The 22040-nt window shown below is 41.5% G+C and overlaps 1 protein-coding gene across 3 annotated transcripts in view; it reads right to left on the reverse strand.

Annotated features, from left to right (window-relative positions):
• The window catches only part of arhgef10la (Rho guanine nucleotide exchange factor (GEF) 10-like a), a 129671-nt gene that overhangs the window by 86067 nt on the left and 21564 nt on the right, over window positions 1-22040 (reverse strand). For 2 of the 3 annotated variants that reach the window (XM_080461405.1, XM_080461406.1), the window contains exons 5-16: window positions 20236-20331; window positions 20010-20137; window positions 18685-18780; window positions 17340-17448; window positions 16070-16170; window positions 15573-15650; window positions 14079-14258; window positions 12638-12754; window positions 6032-6124; window positions 4951-5121; window positions 3049-3194; window positions 1211-1383 (exon numbers count right to left, since the gene is read on the reverse strand). In XM_080461405.1, the coding sequence (XP_080317531.1) occupies window positions 1211-1383; window positions 3049-3194; window positions 4951-5121; window positions 6032-6124; window positions 12638-12754; window positions 14079-14258; window positions 15573-15650; window positions 16070-16170; window positions 17340-17448; window positions 18685-18780; window positions 20010-20137; window positions 20236-20331 (1488 nt within the window). The remainder of the gene's footprint in view (window positions 1-1210; window positions 1384-3048; window positions 3195-4950; window positions 5122-6031; window positions 6125-12637; window positions 12755-14078; window positions 14259-15572; window positions 15651-16069; window positions 16171-17339; window positions 17449-18684; window positions 18781-20009; window positions 20138-20235; window positions 20332-22040) is intronic. The other variant, XM_080461407.1, reaches the window with a different exon arrangement.

Here is a 22040-nt window from a genome sequence, read left to right on the forward strand (position 1 = left end):
GAGGAAAAAGCATTAACATTGTTGGGAGCTCCACACATTCGTGGGAATAGACAAGCAAGCAAGACAGCCATATAGAGACAATCAGCGGTAAAGGGTAAAGCAGTGAAAAAAAAGGGCCTGCATATCCCTAAAGGCCAACTTTCTTCAATAAAGAAGTGTACCTGGGTCTGCAGAAGATGAAAAATGACTCCATTTAACAGCCATGCTGAGGGAGAGCTGGATTTAGACTAGACACCCCACTGAATGACATCACATGGGACTATAAATAGATGGGTCTGCCCGTTTCAATGAAAATTTTGGGAACAGCCTCCGAGATGTTCAAGGTTTGTGGATAGACGTGATTAAGGTGACCACACCGTGTCGAAATGGTGAAAGAGAGGATGTCGGAGTCCCTATCCAGCGAGTCTGATGCATAACATTTGCTGAGTTACACATGGGTAAAGGGCGACAGGCGGCTGCCGAAGTGATACCCAAACCTTGCAGCAAAGTTGTGAGTTCATAAATGTACACTACCTGAACACCAGCAAAAAACAAACCTAAATCCAGTGACAATCTAAGCCATCTCTCCAAACAGCGGCTGCTTACTGAGCATGACACAGAGAGCTCTCAGGAAGGCACTATTAATATTTAAGTCATGAAGCTGCAACTTTAAAAAGTGTGTAGCATTACATCCTGATAAGGTTTTGTATCTTCCTTTTCCCATGGCATATTTATCAGGGATCTCGTCAGGCTCTGTATACACCAGAGCTTTGTGAGAGGTGGTGGGAGAACTAGTGTTTCAACCAGTGATTCCTATCTACTGCTACTGGCTCTCTAATTGGGCAGGGAAAGGCAGGGAATAATCTCTGCAGATTGATGACTCCACTCTAGACGTGTTTGTGGTCTATCAGAGAGTGAAATGAGACTGTGAGGATGATGCGGCAGGGGGCTCACTACCCCCACATCGCTCTCCAAGATAAAACACCCCAGGCAGATGGGAACAAGTGACCATCGTGACTATCCTCCTCACAAACACATCCTTAATCAGAGTGACAGGCAGCACGGATACATCTCCTCTCCCTCATGCGATACTTCAGAACAGAAACAGATTAGCCGTGCTGAGTCAGAGGAAGAGACCGAGACTAAGAGTCGGTCCAAGTTATGAGATTAATTCTAGGGTGACACATAAGAGGAAATATAAGATAGGACAGGTTCACTCTTCCGCCGTTACCTGACGTGCAGGCGCCACTTGGTCTCTTAGCGCCACTCTGCTGGAACAAGGTGTCTTTGCCTTGAGGAGCCTCTTGCCCAACCTCCACAACCTGCACCTGCTGTAAAGGGGCGCTCCACTTAATGGTGTACTTGGGGCCAATGGGGACCAGACTGCTGATATCTGGAGGCCCCCTGGTGGAGAAAAGAGAAATAAATTAGACACCGGTTTTTAAAAGGCGAACCTTATTGTCCAACGGGGAGCTGATTTTTTGGAGTGGGTTATGTCTAATGCACTGTAACAAACACTGTAACTAATAGCTAATAATACTTTCAAATGTTGATTTTAAATGTCTCTTCATTCAAAACATTCATTTATATATGTATATACGTTACAGCAAAATTCACTTATTCCTTTTCATTCATGATTGCTTTTCAGAAAAAACAAGCAAGTTCTGGTTTCCTCAGTCAAACCTTGTTGGTAACCATGTCTCACAATGCACACAGGCGAAATGCAATATTGAATATAACAATTTTTTTACAAGACCCGAGTACATAAGTGTTGATAATTAATTAATTAAAACTTTAAGAATGAATTATTCCTTGATTATCTCAGTTTGCTGTGTTTACTAATCATTGCGAGAGGAAATTTACTGCTGAGTCAACTTCTACAAACTGTAGAAAGGCTTTTATGTGTTAAAGAAGCCAGAAAAGGTTTCAAATTCAGAATATAGAATTATGCTCTGTTTGTCTAATGTAACAAGACAAGGTTTATTTTTTGTCTTTTGTGAGGAGTTGCCTCAAAAAATTGTATCAGAAGCTCTCCCTTGGTTACAGGGTTAATACGGGCAAGTTATTGGTTTATTGGATTATGACAATTCAGGAAAAATAGACAAACATTTTTTTCCCCAATGCAATTACATTGTTAATCAAGACAAAAACCATTTGGAGAATGTTTTGCTTTTATTTTCTTTTGCTATTTCATGAAAAAAACAGAGCACTTCCTCACCTGCCTGAATGCAATACACACATCTGAACAAAACACAAGGAATTCCCTCCCTGTTCGCATCTTGCTAACAGCATAAGTGCTCAAACGGGGAAGATGCGCTTCATAATATCACGTGGAAGATTTGGGGGAGTTAGGATTTGTATGATCGCCGCTGTTCCTCGCCAAAACTGTACCCCTGGCTGTGAGGAGGAGTTCATTGTTATTCATGTATTCCTCCTGTAATCACTCAGACAATCAACATTGTGATCAGTTTGTCAAGATCCTGGAGGGCAGACAAAGTCAACTTCAGGACACTTGAGTTGAATGAGACGTAGAGTGATAATTACTTTGAAGGCTTTACGGGTGGGGGGTGGGGGTGGGGGGGTGCTTTAAGCGACATCTTTGACAGGGACTTTGCAAAATTTACAAAATCCCATTCGTGTTTACTTCCTCCGAGAGAGAGAGTGAGAGAGAGATGTGATCAATGGTGCTGTCGCGGAAGATAAATTGGACGGGAACCAAAAAATGTTTTATGTCAGTAATCTAGGACTCCTGAAGCTCTAGTTAGGTATTCTACCATTTGTTTCAAGCTGATAAAGCTCCTGCGACTCCAGATAGTGCTCAAAACCCCCGGCAGCTATTTCTCTTTGCTAAGCAGTTTGCCAAAATATCCCTGCAGTCCTAGGGCATCACATTAGAGCCCTGTGCCACCTAATAGCTATTTCTTCAGACTATGCAGTTTACCAGACTCCCCCTTTCAAAATGTACGTACAACTTCATGCTGGAACTACTGTATGTCTTATGAATGCATTAGCAAGATCTTCTTACATGCAACGCTATTTAGCTCATCTTGCTCCACAAGAGGGACTTACTTGACATTTATGTTGGCACAGATAAGCACATCATCAAAGAGGAAGACTTTTCTCTCCTTGGACTTCAGGATCTGTCCCCGCTCGCCGTACACAGTCTCAATAAGCGTCTCACAAAGGACCAGTGACCCTTGCTCCGAGTTCAGTTGCTAAAAGGGACACAGCAATCAGATCAGAGGAGGAGGAGACAGTATCACAAAGGAGCAGTCCTCCGGAGTTCGGTGCCTGGAGGACACACAAGTCAGGCTCGGAGGAAAAGATGTCTCATCGGGGATTAGCAACACATTCATTTTCCTGAAGGTCATTTAACTTGTGTGTATGTATACACACATCTCGAAGATTTAGTTAGGTCTGCGAATGCCCTTTCACTGGCTCTGCCTCGCACACATTATTACAGTGATGATAGGGCAACAAGGAGGCAATATTTGCATCACTGGAGCCCTGAGAGGTGTCAAAAGAGTTTTTGGGCTCCCCCCCCCTCAAACACTTCCCTAAATGCTTCCTATTACTTTGCCTCTTTGTTTTTACCACTATTGCTGAGTGTACTCTGACTTAGCACACACACACACACAAGAACACGCACACAGTTGAAGAAAGACCACAATACCAGATGCAAGTTATGCCACAGTATGTTGGCACATGCTGTGCTTTCCAGTCATCCATATGTTTGGCAAAGGCAAATAGCAACAGAAAGCCTTTTTATCACTTTGGTCCAGCTTATTTTACGACTGCCTAAATCAATACTTCTACTATATGCATACTGCACCAAACTACGCCAAGGTCGTCATAACTGAAACGGTGCCACTTTTCTGTAAGCAGCGGGTTAAGTTCAAACAGGAAGTTCACGCCATCGCGCTCTGATGCTTGAGTTTGTTCGAAAAGACAAAATGTGCGTGAAGTAGTGCAAACCAACCACATTTCACAGGCGAGGCCTCTCTTCTCTGCAAGCTGGGGCTGATCTTGGCTCAGATAGCTCACAGAACGAGTCATTAGCTGGACTTGGATTGCTGTTTGATGGCCACGAATCCATACAGCTCCATCAAAAGGTGGGTTTCTATGAGAATGCACCCTTAAAGGCTTCAAGTGTCGTTAAGCACAGAGGACACTGCACCATGCATGTGTCTGTATTCGAAACCCATTCACAGCCACATTGTTATCTGTCCTATTCTGGTGACTTAGATACTTTGAAACAAAGAATGAATATTTCATTGGGTGGTTATGGGGCAGTAGAGGAGACTGTTTCCTATTGGAATTCTGCAGTGTCACCGCAGCAAATGGAATTCGGTGTGAGTGGAGGAGATTGGCCGAATCAGCTCATATCAGGATCCTGGAAAGCAAGGGCTGATAGAGAAATGAAAAAGGGGAGGGTGAGAGTGAGAGGAGGACATGGGAAGATGCAGTCACACTAGTAAAAGGGAAGAAGAGCATATAAGTAGACTAAGAAGGTAAGCAAGAGGGGAACAGAGGATAGGTAGAGTGGAGAGAGAGAGAGAGCGGAGAAGTGGGAGAGCGGCGGGGTGAAAGAGATAGCTCTCTTACAGTTTCCAATTAAATGTCTCATTTACCCCCTAATTCTTCTTATTCAGAGCAGCATTTGTTCAGATTCGCAGCGGCAGGACTGTAATTTTGGTGCGGTAATGGGGAAGCAACGCCTCTGCCGTTGCATTTGGTGCTGTTTAGGGATGATAATGCGCATCATTTCAAGGAGATGACTTTTCTAAATAAAAATGCCTCCCCAGATTAATGTTTGGGAAAGTGATATAAGTGATTGCTGCATGCGGGCTTAATTTCTAGGTGTTTGGCCCAGTGCGATAGCGAGGAGTTGCCGGGCTCAGAGGGTAGCTCGCGGCTGATTTGATTGGAGCACGGACGCGTGCGCGAGGGGGTGACTGTGTATTCAGTCACCTTACTGAGCAGCCGATCACTGACGCTGCGGGCAAGCTGCTGAGTCTCGGCAATCTGGTCAGCGACTCGTTTCTGTTCATTCAGCTTCTCTGCCAGCATCTCCAGCTCTGTCAGAGCGAGCTGCAGGGGCAAACGATCCACGTGGCCCTTTGGTGTGTTCTTGAGCATGTCCTGAAAAAGGTCACAGGGAAAGTTTGAAACACAAGGCACAGCCAGTTGAAAATATAAAGCAGCCTTCTGTTATGATTTGAGGATTTCTCCTGTGTCTTGCACCATGCTGAATTCTAACAGAATAATGTGCTCCGGTCGGGAGTGTTGTCTCCACCTTAAAATGCTCAAATTTGGGTCAAATGCTCTCTTTGATTCAGTGTCTCAGCTTCTGGCGGATTAAGGTAACTGTGCACACCACTGACTTTCTAGCGGTTATGTAAACTCAGTGAAGCTCAAAGGCAATGTGAATAAATGTGAACACTCCCAATGTTCAATGTCTGTCAAACTGTATGTCATGTGGCTCGCATATCTATATTTGTCCTGCATGTATGACCCAGTGAAAAGCTTGATATGCATCTCAGATGGAGCTCGGTGCCTTTGACTTTGGCTTCCTCCTGCAAACGTGTGATTTACTATATTACATTCTTAAGAGGTCTGACTTTAGACCAGAAGAAAATGCCTGATTCACATTCATAACTTATCTTCTGAATTCGTGGATAATCAATGCCTACTGAGGGATGAAATGAGCTACCACCGATCCAGGACGTCAGAGCTCAAATCCAAATCTTTGCTCAAAATAGAAATTGGAAATGAGAATATAAAGTCAGCAAATGCTAAAAAAAACAAAAAAAAACTAACAAAGCTAAGTGACTTTTCAAGCTCTATTTGATACTGCTGGAAAGATATGTGAGGTAGGACTTGTTGTACTTTAAAAATGTTCAAACCTAATAATCAGTTTTGTGACTTTGCACGTCCACATCGTCATTAGTACTGTAAATGTGCTGATGAATGTGTTTAAGCATGTAAAACTGCCAGGTTCAAATTACATTTGAAGAAAATAAAATGATGGCCCCGATGAAGCATTTTATACCTGAAGGAGCAATATAAACTGTGGGAATCGCTGAATGGGCTTCACCATCAGGCCATAGAGAGTGATCCGGTCGATGCTGGACGCTTGCTTCTTCTGGAACCGAAAAAAAAATAAGAAGAAAAAGCAGAACATGCGGTTAGAAAAATATTCTTTCACAGAAAGGCCATTAAGAGGAAACTATACTATTCCTACTGCAAGAGGAGCTTGTCAGAATTCTCTGTGGACCTCATGTAGGCGAGCGAGTGGGTGAATAAGGTATGAAAATCAGGGTCTCTTAGTCATATGAGTGTATAAAAGAGCTGATTTGTTGAGTGTGTTATGTCTAATGCATTTATGTGGGTGCAGGTCAGCAAAGCATACTGGAAACAACCATGTGTGTTTAAGAGAAGTCAGGGTAAAAAGCTTGGATAAGGAACAATGAAGAAGAATTAAGAAAAAAATGAGAATTTTTTTTAAATCAAATGGCATCAACTGCAAAGTGTTGATGTAAATATAAAGGTTGGTTTTTTTTTGCACTTTTAACAGATTTATTTTGTGCTATTATCTAATGATATATACAAGTCAGACATTTCAAGGCATTCGGAACTTTACACGTTGCTTGACGTCTATTCACCATAAAGATGTTCTCATTCAATTCACATATATATACACATGGCAGGTGTGCTGAAGTGACGCGTATCGTGACCATTGGTCAATCAGTTTTACGCCTTAAAAAAAATAAGTTTTCTCCTCTTAAACTTCTATTATATTCCTTTCATTTATGGATAGGAATCATCTACACACACACACGCCACACATACAATCATCTAGTGAGAGAAAATGAAAGGCACACTGTTTAACCAACTGATCGGTATAAAATTTGCCATTGGACTTCCATTGAAGGTGCAGTGTGAGCCTTAAGTCAGCAAATAGTGAATGCTATAGGTCCACCGCTGTGCCTCTGTATACCGCATCATTTCACATTATATTCCAATTTGGTAGCTCAAGCTCTGAGTCAGCCGCTGTGATGTGTCTGAGAAGCGTTTTTCTGATGACCACCAAAGATTTCCCCCATATTTTTTCCTGTTTTAACTTCCCTTCAGTAAATTTTAGAACTGACTTGAAGACATTGATAACTTTAAAAAGTCCCTGCAACACATGCACCGAGGCAAACCACGGATCTTCTGCCTTATTATGATACCGGTTTTGACGTGAGGTCCTCAACAAAGAATCTTCTCACTGTCACATTCCAAACAATCCTTTGAGTCTGACTCCCTGATCTCATTGGTATTTGTGGTCATTACTGTCTTCATGTGAGCCGCGATGTATGTATGTATGTATGTATGTATGTATGTATGTATGTATGTATGTATGTATGTATGTATGTATGTATGTATGTATGTATGACTGTCTTTCCTGGTGATAAATTCGCGAGCTGCCAATTATGTACTTATCACTACCTATAACCCAACATTAGCCAGGATTGGCTCAGTCTATGTTTTATAAAGTCATATAAATATACAGCTTCATAGGACAGTGGAGCCCAGCTGTCTATGGCAGTGTACACCATGGAGAGGTCAAAAGGTCAAAGCAAACACATAAAGACAGACAATCAAACACAGATTGACACCTTCAGGCAATATGGAGTCACAAATGACCTCCAAATGCATGTATTCAGACTGTGTGACGAGACCAGAGCACGCAGAGAAAACCCTCAAATGCCCGGGGACAACATGACAACTCCACACAGAAAGGCCCCAAGCCCGATGCGGATTCAAACAGAGGACCAGTTTTTTCATGTCACATCATCTCATGCCAAATATATCGTAGCTCCATGTAAAGATAGTTCCTACCGAGGAGATACTGAGGAGACGCCAACAACCAACAACCAGGACAAGATAACAATCGGCCAACAAAGATGCAGGTCAGCGTAGGAAGGCAGCAGTTTTGAAGATTTTATCTGCCTGATCCAATGGTCAGTGGCTGGACAAACACAGAACTTGTTTCTTTCTTTCCTCTTTTCGCTGATGACCTTGTAAACCAAACATGACACTTGAGTGGATTCTGTGAGAAAGTTTCAGGGCCCTCTGAGTAAAATCTTTTCCACCACATCTGACTGGGTCAAGATGTCATTGGAGATGGACTTTTTCTCAGCCTGACGGAAAAAATAAATAAATAAATAAATACGCTTGAGTTGTCAGGTCGAGGCAGGTGTGGGTGAGAGGGATTTTAAGGAGAATCTTGCTCTAGCTCCCCTTTTTCAGGGCAGCCGTGTACATTCAAACTTGTCTCACACAGCCAGAGAGTGAAAACATAACAATATAACACTGTCTCAGAATATCTGAATGTGGAAGCAGCTCAGCTCAGTCCACGTTCAGGAGGACATGTTCTGAATTATATCACAATATTCAAGTTGTGTGTTCTGTTAAAAAAAAAAACTAAAGTCATGAGTGTGACTCCCCCATAAAGCCCAGGAGTCGTTACGTAATGCATTGAAAACTACAACCTGACAGCATTGTGTCTGTGGCGTTTACCAAAGGCCGTTTGAGAAAATGCTAAATAAGGCCAAAGGAGAGGTCTTCGGGAGACCACTTCCAGTGTTTAAAATCTGTGCCGAGCTGGATCCAAATCATAATCAGTGTAATTGGACCAGGGTGTTTAAAACCCAGATGAATTAGAGCAGTTTATCAGGTCTGATAATGTGTTTTGCTATAATCGTTGTGAGAAAATAATGTTTCTCTAGGCAAGATGCAACTGTGAAGGGAAAGATTTCAACTGCAGATGCTTGTTAATTGCCAGTAAATTACACCGATCCCGGGTCTTGTGTTCTGTTTGTGTTGTACTCTGTTAAAGTTGTTCTTATATATATTTGTTTTTATGTTTTTTTTCCTTTGGGGGGAGGGGGGGGGGGGGGGGGGGTCTAGTTGTAAGCCGGTCAGTTTTGAAAGGTCACAACAATTTAAAATGCTCTCACTTATTAACTATTCTTTTTCACGTAATTCATCTATCGGCGAGTCGCAAAATTAGCCTGCATCCAGAGTGCGATTTGCAGGTCCTGTGATTTAAGTTACTACAACAGCAGAGAAGAAATACACACAGAGCAGATAGATTAAACAAACAAACAAATAAATATGTATGTATTCTTGTACTTTGTCTCAGAATTGGATGCCAAACTTTCGAATTTCACAATAAAATATCAGATTAGGGCTGTTGGAATAATGAAAATACTGAGTTTTTGTTGAGACATGCCAGTTGAAGGCTTTGAGAGGCACGATATGGTCAATTTGACCTGTTTTGCACAAAACATATTTCATTTGAATTCATGTGTATTACATTTATACTGCATTTGCTACTTAAAATTGGTGTTTCAATTAAAATGTTTAATCCTGTATTCATTAGGTTTTATAACTGTCGTTCCAAAGAACAAATGCTCATCAATGGCAGTCTACTTGGGTTACTGCAGTTTGAAGCATTATTGTTCTCTCTCATGACCTCGATGCATTTTAATTCCAAATTGTTCATATGTGGATTTGTTCAGGTCAGAAACGCATCGGTTTCATCGATTTGTAAAAGCGTGACGTCACATTAATGTCACATCACATCCAGCCCAGAAAAAAAAGAAGGGAGAATGCCTTACCTGTTGATTCATGTCTTAATGGTATTGATGGTATAGAGTCTTTCATGTTGCCACACTAGTCACTCCAGGTTATCAAATCGACGATGACGCAAGACACCTTTGTAATTTGTCAAGCTACACATTCAAGATAACAATTTTGTTTGACCAGAAAAGACATCAGCAGCACCTCAGCAGGTAAAGCAACATCCAGGAAAAAGCAGTACAGACCACATAGTTTACGCATTGCCTCGAGGTTATGTTTACCACCATAACAGGAGAGAAGGGGGCTTATATACAGCTGAGGTAAGAGTCCTTCTAAAAGAAATTTGTTTTTTTCTCTGTTAATAATAGCAAACTGCGGATTTGATTGTAAACATTTATAGTATATTTCTAGGAGTTCTCAGTAATGTCCCAGTATGTGAGGAAAAATAAAACCAAGGAGATTCTTATTTTGCTCTGCACATTCCTGGCAATGTAACCTTCAATATTAAGTGGGGTTGCATTTATTGCCAGGGAAACATCAACAGCATAGCAACACGCTTCGGCTTTCAGCAGTATGCAAGGGCTGATAGAAACTGTCCCTTATGCTAATTTTGGGCAAAATCACTTGACACTTAACTTCTGATGTCAAGAAAAAAGGGGAAATGGGTAAGACCGGATATGTCATTGGACCTGTCAAGAGGACACTTGCCTCCACAGCTGACATGAAGTAGATTAGGCCTGTGACATCTCCGGCATGTTAAATAATAAGTCCTGCCGCCTACACACCCGCTCCGACTTCTGAACCGGATGAGGCTTCAGCACGGACAGACAAACTTCTGAAGCTATTCGCCCGTTGCAATCACAAACTAATGATAGATTTTATGTTTTGTCGGAATGTCACAATTAAGACAGATTAAAAGAGCTTGTTTATGTAACTGCAGACAGCTGTTCAGCGATTGTGAAACATCTAATTAATTTAGTGTCAACCTATAATCGTGGGCAACACTGAGTTGTAGCGGTTAGCACTTTTGCCTTAGGCTTAGAGTAATAGTAATCCCGCTTTGACACCAGGCTTGGGGGTCTTTCTTTGTGAGGTGTGCATGCCGTCCGTCCGTGTGTGTGTGTGTGTGTGTGTGTGTGTGTGTGTGTGTGTGTGTGTGTGTGTGTGTGTGTGTGTGTGTGTGTGTGTGTGTGTGTGTGTGTGTGTTTGGGCTTTCTGCAGGTACTGCAACTGACTCCATTGCTCTGCAGTCCTGGCTTGAATAAAGCAATATAGAAGATGGATGAATGGATGGTAACCTTTTAATCTTTTCCGCACGTCTCTATAAAACAGCTTATTCATTACATTTTAAGGTTAATTCTTAAATTATTCGGCCACCTCAATCATTGGATGGAAATGAAAAATGAAGAATCCTGACTCTTCAATACGGCTGCATCCACAATATTTCAGAACACAGTATGTATATTTCTTTTCTTTTCTTCCATTTTTCGGTCAATCCCTATCCAATTTAGGATTTGGTTTGTATTCACAGTGCCAAGAAGTGCAACATGCAGCGAGGGAGTCGGAGGAACCTCTCAACAGACAGAGCGGGACGCACGTTATCTGGAGTAACATGCAGAGTTGTCATCTGTGTGATCTGGTTCTGTAAATCAGCACTATGGCTCAATGATCTGGGTTACACTCATGCTTGAACATTAGGCACACGGGGAACCTTTAAAGGCGGCACATTTAAGTCATTTCATGGCATCTTAACTGCACTATGACACTTCTTCTCCTGTTCATGATCTCCAATTAATGTTATTAAGTAAACAGATGAACACAGCATGACTGTCAGGTTGTGTGTGTGTGTGTGTTTTTTAATACTCCCCCTCCAGAGATGGAGCAATCAGGTGTTTCAAAGATGTTGTGTGTTTGTGAATCAACCTCTGTTCTCAGAGTACACAGACTGGTAATTCATCACAAAAAGTAGATGAAAAGTTAGAGGATACTGACAGAATGTGTGAGTAATCTTTTAACAATGGACAAAGTTTTGGCCGACCAGTGTTTTTTTTGTTCCAAGCAACTATGGCCTCTAATAGAATAAACAGAGAAAACATCTGATCTTATGAAGTTACATAATATTTCAAGATGCACTGAGATTTCAAAAATAATTAAGGAAGAATAACTTCAGATTTGTGGGTAATAAATCTAAGAAATATCTGCTTTTTTTGTGCAATGCATCCACCCCCATACTCTGTACATGTCCACATTTATAGGCACTGTGTGCATACTTTTTATTATATTGTATTTTATCTGCTTTTTTTAGTTTCTGCTTTGTGTGCTTCTTTCTCTTTACTATCCTGTTGTACCACTGCAAATTTCTCCACATGTGAGATAAATAAAGGGATATCTTATCTTATCTTATCTTATCTTAAATGTGCAACATATGGATTTGTTTTCAATCATATTATGGGAAAATCAGCTTTTCCATTGTAGTCTCATTTTGGAGAAACAATTGTAAACCCAGTACAGCATTATGCACGATATTATAACCCGTTTTGAATAATTTGGCCACTTCACTAACTTACATGAGAAGGATATTGGAAACGTTTCTCAGGAAACCTCCATCCGACTCCACACCGCCGTAAACCATAACCTCAAAAATGAACGTGTGGTTAAATTAAAAGATCTCTGACGGGCTCAAGAAAAACTGAACATTATTACCTTAGTAAAGGCAGAATTTATGAGCGAGCTGTTGTACTGAATCATATTAGATGGTGCAAGAGTACCTAATGAAGTGACCATTAAGTACAATTTAATAACAGCCATGGATCAAATGTAAATTACAATTTATGCAAGTAACCACCTTTTAATAGAGTGCACTACTTGTCTGTTACTTAGAGAAGTGACATGAATGCATTACATGCTTTGGAGCTTTTTAATATCTATATTTGCGTAATGGTAAAAAAAACAACCACAACAAAACAATTTTTCAATTTAAAAAAACTAACAATATTGGAATAGATTGTGTTTCTGGGCTTTAACTCACCTTCAGGAATTCCAGAAATGCAGGTTTAGATATGCACGCCTTCTTGATCAGCGCCATGGCATTGGTGAAATTGTTCACATATTCACTGTACACATCCAGCACCATGGACTTGGAGAACTGTAGAAACAGCGAGGAAAAACAAGACACATAATTATGTGCATTTGTGACAACGGTCCTACAATAAGAGGGCCCTGCTGCTCTGCTCTGCTATGTTTTGTCTTTAAAACAGCATTCCCAGTCGTGTAATTTACTCTGACATCTTGCTAACTATCCTTTTCACTGGGCAACCTGTGGGTAATTTCAATGTAAAGAGAGGCTAGCAAATGGACATTCAAGTATAGTCCTTAAAAAAAAAAAAAAAAAAAAAAAAAAATGGCTTGTTTACCATTGTGAAACACCCTTCACGAGCCATTTAAGAAGTTGGGCAAAGAGGAATGAGGTGACAGTGTCAGATGGTGTGTTTGCGTGGAAGGGGGTGTGTCTGTTGTGCGCCAGACATTTATTCTCTCCCCTCAATTAAACCCGCACCAGGCAGCTGATAGTCGCAGTGAGGGATCGGCAAACGGCATGAAAGAATTAACCGTCTTCGGTTACAGCCTCCGTCACTACCCTGCCTTCAAAGTATTTCTACGAAGAAGAGCACAGTGTCTGTCTTCCTTCAGAGTGGCCTCGTTTTGGTGTTGAGCCTTTGGGGACAGCGCTGTAACGGCCGGCAAATCAGGTCCTCTAATAGCCAAATAATGAGAAGACCTCATGGAGGAGCACACTGCAGAGACTCATAGCAGAAAACATGAAGAGGAGACTACTACTCCAGCACCAAAATAGTAAACGTCTATCTCAGGGAGCATCGGATGCAGAGGAGATATTCATCACAACTGTAATTGATTCTGTGTTTGGGGTAAACTATCCCTGTTTGCTCAATTTAAAACCTGTAGCTCATTGAAACCCTGGCAGCAGAGCCGGTGTTAGAAAGTCAAATGAAAATGGCAGAGAAAATATGAGTGCTTTACCCAGAATGCAAGTCTCTGATTGCATTTCAGACAGCAACAAAGAGGGCACGTAAGCCAAAGAGTCCACAAACACATACATAAACATGCACACACACACATTTTTATGCCTTCCTGAGAGATTGCTTTGACACACGTTTATTTCATGAAACCTAATCATATCTGTTACCTGCCTACCTATAACACTTGCCCCTAACATTAAGCCATGTCTCACCTAAAACATGTTTTCCCCTGACAGCATTTTCATGGATTAGCCTTATAGGAATCATTTTCTTGTTAAAATAATACAGAGGTGTACCCCCACAATGTAATGAACTTGAGCATGCACACACAAACACAGATGACAAAAGCAAACAATGGGTCTCAAACAGCATTTCTATTTCACACGTATGAATGCCATGTACCATATACAAAACACATGCACACACACTAACCGAAGCAACAAATAGATCTCCGATTTTCTCGCTGCTGTCCCACTCAGCCACACGAGACGCCAGTGCAATCTGAAACATGGAGTGGCACTGAGTGATCTCCCTGATTCGATAGAATATGGGCCGGATCTTCCGTGGGCTCAGGATGCGTGGATCAGCTTCCATTAACGGCCTGTGGTAGTCCTGGGGAAATTGTGACAGAGAATTGGGTGTTCATTGTTGTATTTTATGTTCTTATGCATGCGTCCGGAGTGGGTGGATGCTTAAGATGAATCAGCAACCCACCATTTTTTTAAGGATTTCTTCTTTTTCTGCTGCATAAATAGACAACTGACAAATATACCGTGGATCGAGGAAATGTAAACACGGTGCCAGAAGCACAGAAATCTACAAAATTAAAAAAAAAACCTGTAAAGGAGCATTTACCACTTGCAACTATGTTGAGAATGCTAGGTGTTTTTTAATAAAAAAAAAGCTTGAATAATAATAGCAAAAAGCAGCTCCCAGCTGAGATACAGAGGGAAAAGCAACGCTGTGAAAGAGACATTGATTGGTTCTTCAGAAAACACTCATGGGAGTATTAGCATAGCCTGAAGAAATAAGCTGACGGGCTCTTTGTGGAAGCCAGTAAACATGACTTCTCTTTGAATCCGAACGTGTTGATGTATAGATCACATAATGTACAAGCCCTCACACAAAAGAAGAAAACAGGCATTAAGAGCATAATTTAATCTATTATGACCAGGTTCTTCATATATATATATATATATATATATATATATATATATATATATATATATATATATATATTCGTTGTATATATATATATATATATATGATCTATGAGTGTCCACAACGACAAATCAATTATCTACATAAAAAGATAAAACAACATGAACAATTGTACAGTTTACTCTGTAGTAATAATGAGATCTGCTAACCTTACTGGCTAATGTGCCACGTGGCCTTTCATCTATTATGTTATATGTCTGGAGAGGGTGCATTTACTACTCGGTTGGACTCTCTGAATAGGAAGCGATATTTCAAAAGAACTAAACCTCCCCAAGTATCACACGTAATGATGTCAATCGACAACAAAGGGAGCAAACTGCATCTTGACAGTGAAAGATTTTGCCGTGCATAATGCAGCCATTGATCACTGTTGATTCCATTTCAGTAGGTGCTTCTCTTATTTTTTTCTGTGATGATGAGATAACAAGTCTCCTATTCCCCTCTAAAAAGAGAGATTAAAGAGAAGAAGCTAAACCCCTTCCTGCGCAGTGCTGACAGTCTCTCCCTCTCTCTCACTCTCTCTCTCTCTATGCATCAGGACAGAGCCACAGAACTGAGGACGGCTGTTTCATCACGATTATTTATGTAGAGACACCTCGGTAATTTGATGGATATCACCACTTCCCTTTTCCGTGTAGTCCATGATGGTTAAATTGTGAATATATTGCATGTGGCAGAGGAGGACAACAAGACTGAACAGCTCACCTGCAGGATTCTCCTGAGAGACTCCAGGTAGCTGCGTTCGCTCTGAATGATGGAGCCCAGGATATGGCGTCTGACAACCTGTGCAGACAACAGACCAGTCAGAAAATCACGCCCTAAGAGGACATGATTGGGCTGCAGCATGCGGTATGCTTTCAGTTAAGCACGGCGCAGGCTGATGGATTGCACTATAATCACGCGTTTGTCGCAGGAGGAAAAGATTCAAAGAAGAAATGCGCTTGCTCCGTCGGAGTATTGATTCATTGGATTTCCGCCGACATAAAAAGCGGCTTTTTCAGTTGTTATAAAACATACAGCTTTTACAAACAGGATTTTTTTTTTTTTTAAATTGAGGAATACTTAAAATAAGAAATGAATGCTTTTAACAGCCGAAAGCCTGATCTTAAGCCTACCGGTTATAGAATATGTTCGCATAAAGAAACTGAGTACATATGCAGGCTTGACAGTTGAAAAAATAAAAAGGAATCTGTCAGTTGCACCTGGTGGCTGGTCAGACCCTCTGGCATCGGGCTCAGCTGGGGAGGGGGATGCTTCACTTCTGACACATTCACATCCAGGTACCCTGCATCATCTTCCTCCTCTACAGACGAGCAGAAATGACAAAGGAGGGAGACAGAGTGGTTAAAAGAGTGCTCATGTGTGTGAATAATATGAGCGTGTGTGTGTGTGTGTGTGTGTGTGTGTGTGTGTGTGTGTGTGTGTGTGTGTGTGTGTGTGTGTGTGTGTGTGTGTGTGTGTGTGTGTGTGTGTGTGTGTGTGACAGAGAGAGTGAGGCGAGGAGAGAGAACAAGAGAAAGGCAGCCTTCAGATCTCACTGCAGCAGGAGACACACAGCGACACACTAACTTTATTACCTCTAAAATGTGAGACTTCTGTACTCTCTCTGGGAAAGAAAAAAAAAACAAGAAAGAGCAATCGAGAAAAATGTAAAGAGAAAGAGAGGAAGAGGGGCCTTTGGAAGAAAGAAAAATGAAAACAATAGCATTTCGCTGCATGAGCAGAGAAGGCAAAGAAAAGTATGTCTGCACAAACACATTCCGACACATTCCCATCTCTGCATTGGCACAAAGACGTGACAGTTTTAAAAAGAAAAATCTACATTTTCCCCCTTTAACCGTAAAGACAAACATACCGGGAGCTTCTCTGCTCCAATTAAAGACTTTGTAATGATAAGAGGGCTGCTCAGATTTTGCTCAATCAATACGTAAAAATAGCAGCGGTGGCCTCTTTACCCTTCTCAGATGGCTCTGAGATTTGTTTCAGGCATAAGTTTGGTATCTATGGTTTACAGGGATGCTCAGCTCTACATTAACAGATGCTAATCTCAAGCCATTGTACGGCGAGGGCTTCTATATCAATGCCTATATGATACCGCATGCAGAGCTTCCTCTAACTCCTTCTCACACATCACATTGTTGGACCACATTGTCTGTCTGAAATGAAAACGCTTGCCTGTTTTATTTATTATAGTCATTATCAATGAAATCACTTTTTCAGAGTGCTTCCATTTCTCCCTGAAGGGATTTTTAGAAAGAAAAAAAAGTAGGACTTTCTACTCTCGCTGCCTTGAATACTACTTTGGCTTGAGTAGCTTTATATATAAGCAACTGCCTATAATTCAGAGTGTCAACTGTAAAGAGGTACAAAACCCAAACTTCACAAATGCCATTACTGAAAAAAAAGTCTAATTTCCATCCATAAAACTCAGCTGACCAAGATTTCCAAAGTTTCCAGACCCTCCCGTATTACCCAATTGATCTTTTCGCTGCAGGAATGAAACTTTTCGCATGACGGCTATTTTGGTCCTTTCAAGCCCATCCTTCGTTCCGCTTCTTGCCGCCTTCATGAGTTGCTGAACCTGGGTGGAAGGAGCAGACAGAAACAACAAAGGAGCGTTAGAGCGGGAGGAAAGTGCCATGCTGTGGCAACTCGATAACCTACGGTGCTCCTCTGGAGAGAGATGGAGAGAAGTGGCGCTCAGCGGGCTCATCATGAATCTCACCATCTGCGACTCCCCGCGGGTCGCTGTACAGCCTCTAATCAGAGAGTCTATGAGCATATCATAGGCAGATTATGGTAACAGAGTGAGTTCCACATCAGCTCCATTGCTCAGTGGAGGAGAATTCAGCTGACCGCAAACTCACACCCTGAGCATCACTGAGGCCCTGCAACCAGACTCCACAGACCCAGAATACACCCAGGGTGGTAGTATTTTTAAATGACGCTACTTCAGGAAAGTAGGTCATTAATTGGGGGCAAGTTGCACGGGTGTTTATGGAAGTAAATACGCAGAATATTATTTAATAATTCATGCGTCTCATAAACGTGTCTTGGTATTAAACCAAAGCAGGGAAAGGGAGAGACCAGCAGTTTCAGCTGAGAGAGTCTCCAAGCGAAGCCACAAGCCAAAGGGAAGATGGGGAGGATCGCACAGTGTTGAGCCTCTGTGTCAGCTGAGCATACAAGACAGCATGTTTCAACTCGGGGTGATCATCAATACAATTGGAAAACATCTAGCACAGTGACCCAAGCTCTGCAAAGAGGCCGTGTGATATACATCGACCAGCCATAACATTATGACTGCCTGTCTATTACCGTGTAGGTCCACATCGATTCCACTAGAGACCTGTCACTGCATGTTTACAGAAGATCATTTGAATCCCCGAAGTGATATGGCAGTACCTCCCATGGGATCATATGCATCAGTAAGAATTGGAAACCCATGACCCTGTCACCAGCTTCTCACTTTTTTCCCTTCCTGAAGCCCTTTTTTGATAGATAATGAGCATGCTGGACCAGGAGATCCTGTCACGAGCTGCAGTTTGGAGATGCTCTGGCTCAGACTTCTCGCTTTCACAACTTGAAACTTGGTAAATTTACCGATATCTTTACGAGTGCAATGTTTTTTTTCCTACTTTTCAAACATCAACTTTGAGGGGGGGGTTAAAAAAATAAATAAATAAATCTTCACTTGCTTCTTATAAATCCTTCAAGCAACTAACTAAAGAGATAATCATTTTCGCTTCACCTGGCATTGGTCCTAATGTTAAGGCTGATGGGTGTAGCTTGCGTTTCCTTGCTGCCGGAGATATACCTTCATGTCATAGCTGTTCTTTCCAGACAGCTTGGTGGCTAGTTCACGTTTGGTCCTGGCACATCGTTCCCTCAGCCGACGCACTTCAGGAGCGAGCTACATGTATTGGACAAGGACGGGAGGGGAGGTGGGGGGGGGGGGGAGGAATGGCGTCGGCACAGGTTGTGTGAGGCCACAGGATGCAAAGGGAGGAGGAGAATAGTAAGGGAGAAGGGCATGGAGGGAAAAAAAAAAAAAAAAAGAAGCAAAAACAAGCTCTGCAATGCTGGGAATTAATCACGAGCACAGGGAGTGAGAGGTTGGAGTCCTGCTTTGGTCAAAGGGGGTTATGTTGCGCGACACTGATGGCCACAGATTTGGAGGAGGATGTGAAGGGTTGGAGGCAGCATTTATTAAAATAAGCAAACTTTATTGCACCTCTCCCAGGTTCCTCAGACGAGAAGAGAACTTCAGGTGCACTTGGTAAAAAATTAATTGGGCGAAACTAATTAAAAACGATGTGTTTTTGATGAAGGCTGTGCTAGCTGGAAAAGTGTTGTTGGGCCCTTGTAGTTACAGTTTTTTTCAGTAATTGCTCTACCAGTGTAGCTGAATCCTTCTTTTTGTTCAGTGGCCTGGGACTGTGGAGGGATTTTCACACTGTGCCCTCCTGTAATTACCTGAGCAACTCATTTTCTGCCCTGACACAGGATGTATTTTGTTACCTTTGGTCTCCCCTTGTTCCTTGAAGTAGTTTTTCCAACTCAGGATTTTCTTGGATTACAGCAGAGTTACATTCTTACACAAATACCTTCAATATGTAAAATTATGTAAAGGCGAGGTGTGGATCTATACATCAATAATGATTCAACTCAGCAAAAATGCTTTCCATTAGTACGATTTCAAATTTGCCTCGTGCCTTCAAAGCTGCAAAAGGCCGGTGAAGCATAAAGGCAACGCGGCACAATGTGAACGTGCACACAGTGCCATCATGTGGAAGAATGACACGCTGAAGCACAACGCTGATTAACAACATCCTTGGCAGAAAAGAGGAGAGGAGATCTAAAGCTTTTTAAACTGAAATGCCTGGTGTTTACTTTCATCCCATAAAAAACAAAAACCAAAAAACTGAAAGTTAGACAGCCTGTTATACATTTTTTATGTTCTTTATAGTTATTTTCCAGTTGGATAAATTAATAAAGACAACTGTACAAGAACAGATAAAATATTCTCCTTGATTCTTTTTGATGTGCTGGGTGTCAGCCAGAAAACAGCCCAGTCGGTCATGATGGCGTTTACAACAGAAGACAATCTATGAATGAGACAAACATTCCCACGCGCTCTACCTTGCTCCTTGTTGGTGGTTTGGTCTCGTTATCGGATTGCTCGTCGTAGCTCTCAAATTCACTGGAGCTCCAGCCGTTGTCGGCGCGCACGGGTCCACTGTCTCTCTGAACATCTTCATAAAGCATATCTGCCCAACACAAATACACATTACACAATCACAGAGACCCGCACAACAGGATTCAATAGTGGAAACAGAGAACGGGGGTAAGTCTGGAGCTCACTAACCTTCATCAGGAGAGAGGGGCTCCTCACTTGGAACGTCATCATAGATCACCTCGGAAGCCTCTGCGGTCTGTGGTTCGGCTTCAGCCACGCATGAGCCTGGCAAAAAAAAAGAAAAAAAAAAAAAGAAAAAGCCAAAGTAAAGTAAACACTGTTTATATGTGGAGGAATACAGTGAAGCCTGCATTCTTTTTCTTTTTTTTTTATCTCCATTCAGTTTGATAGTTGCACCTCTTGTTGTTGGATCTTTCATTTACATTTCTCCGAAAACAACACACACAGACTCACAAACACTTTTAACTTGCCTGAAACTTTTTGGGTTAAAAAAAAAAAAACAAACAAACAAAAAAACACAAGATAAAAGGCGCAGAGTCTTTTCGCCTCTGGTTAGAAATTCACACAACCACTGAATATTTACATACCTATGATATTATTTGCATTTAAAAGTCTTCCCACTCTGGGCGATCTGCCATGTGACGGCGCACGATTGTATCCAGCTTGTTTGAGCTATTGACCCGCTCTATCGCCACGCCCGGACGAATTTGTCATTAACTGCTTTGAGAGTGTTTCAGCCTAATTTAGCTCAGTGAGCTTTATTGATTTGGTCTTAAACTGTGATTTGTCTACAACACTTTCACCTAAGCCCTGAGCAGCAACAATCACTGTTTTCAATTAATCTCACCCAAGATGTATTTTCTGTCATGGATTATTCAGTGTGCGATTCCAAACATCCTTGCACACAAGCCCCGGAGATGGACCAAAAGAAATAAATAAATAAATAAAAAAAGGACTCTGTACTTTTTCTTTAACAAAAGAGGATTATCTTCACAAATGTTCTTTATATCTCACTCACTTCCCCGTGCTTGTGCTTTCAAAAAAAAAAAAAAAAAAAAAAAAAAAGGTTCACAATAGAGAAGAAAACAAACTGGATTTGGGCTATCAGCCCCACTATCAGCATATCTGCAAAGTGCCAGAGCCTCTTGGGAACACGGCTTGTTACATCAAATGTGGGAAATCTGAAGTTTTTCACTCTGTTTTCTCACTTTTTATACTCAACTTTTTCTCTAAAGCAACACAAAGGCGCTCCAAAAATATTCATAGGTCACGACGCCTTTGCAAGAACTCCACTGTTTAAATGAATATGTAATAATTGCAGCAAACCGGCAAGGAAAGGTAGGAATGCATTGGAAATCAATGTTCAGATAATTAAAAGATTGCGCGGCGTGGTTCAAATCAAACAGCACCACAGTCACATGGTCGCTTTTGCAAACAGGAAATGCTTCATTATTCATAATGAAGCATATAAAGTATGTTCAAAGGGAAACACGGTCTTCCAACATAACCTATTTTCTTATCCAGGCTGAGAAGTGTGAAAATATTTGGATTTTGATGTTGAATTATTTTGATAAAAAGGAGCAAATGGAAAAATATTAACGGATGTCTTAAATTAGCCGATTTGTCTTGACGACAAACCCAACAGTGGCCATAGATCTTGTTTTCTGCGAGCGTGTTTGTTTTCCCCTCCCTTTGCGTTATAATTTTAGACATCAGGAGAAGTTTAATATACGTTTATTATTGAATCCCTTTAACTGCATTATATGCATTCGGAATGAGGCCTCTGCGAGGAGAGGGACACAAAAAGAATGTCGTGCAGTATTGCAAGGCTCCTTTACATCGCTCATTCCTGAGCCACCTTCAAATAACAGAAGCACTGCTGACTGAGTCGAAATCCAAAAGCAATTTTACCTCATGGAAATGGTTCTCTATTGATCCTCATCCCGAATTAATTGGATTCATGTCATGCCTTT

Source organism: Lipophrys pholis, assembly GCF_963383615.2.
Source record: "Lipophrys pholis genome assembly, chromosome: 4".
Taxonomy (NCBI): domain Eukaryota; kingdom Metazoa; phylum Chordata; class Actinopteri; order Blenniiformes; family Blenniidae; genus Lipophrys; species Lipophrys pholis.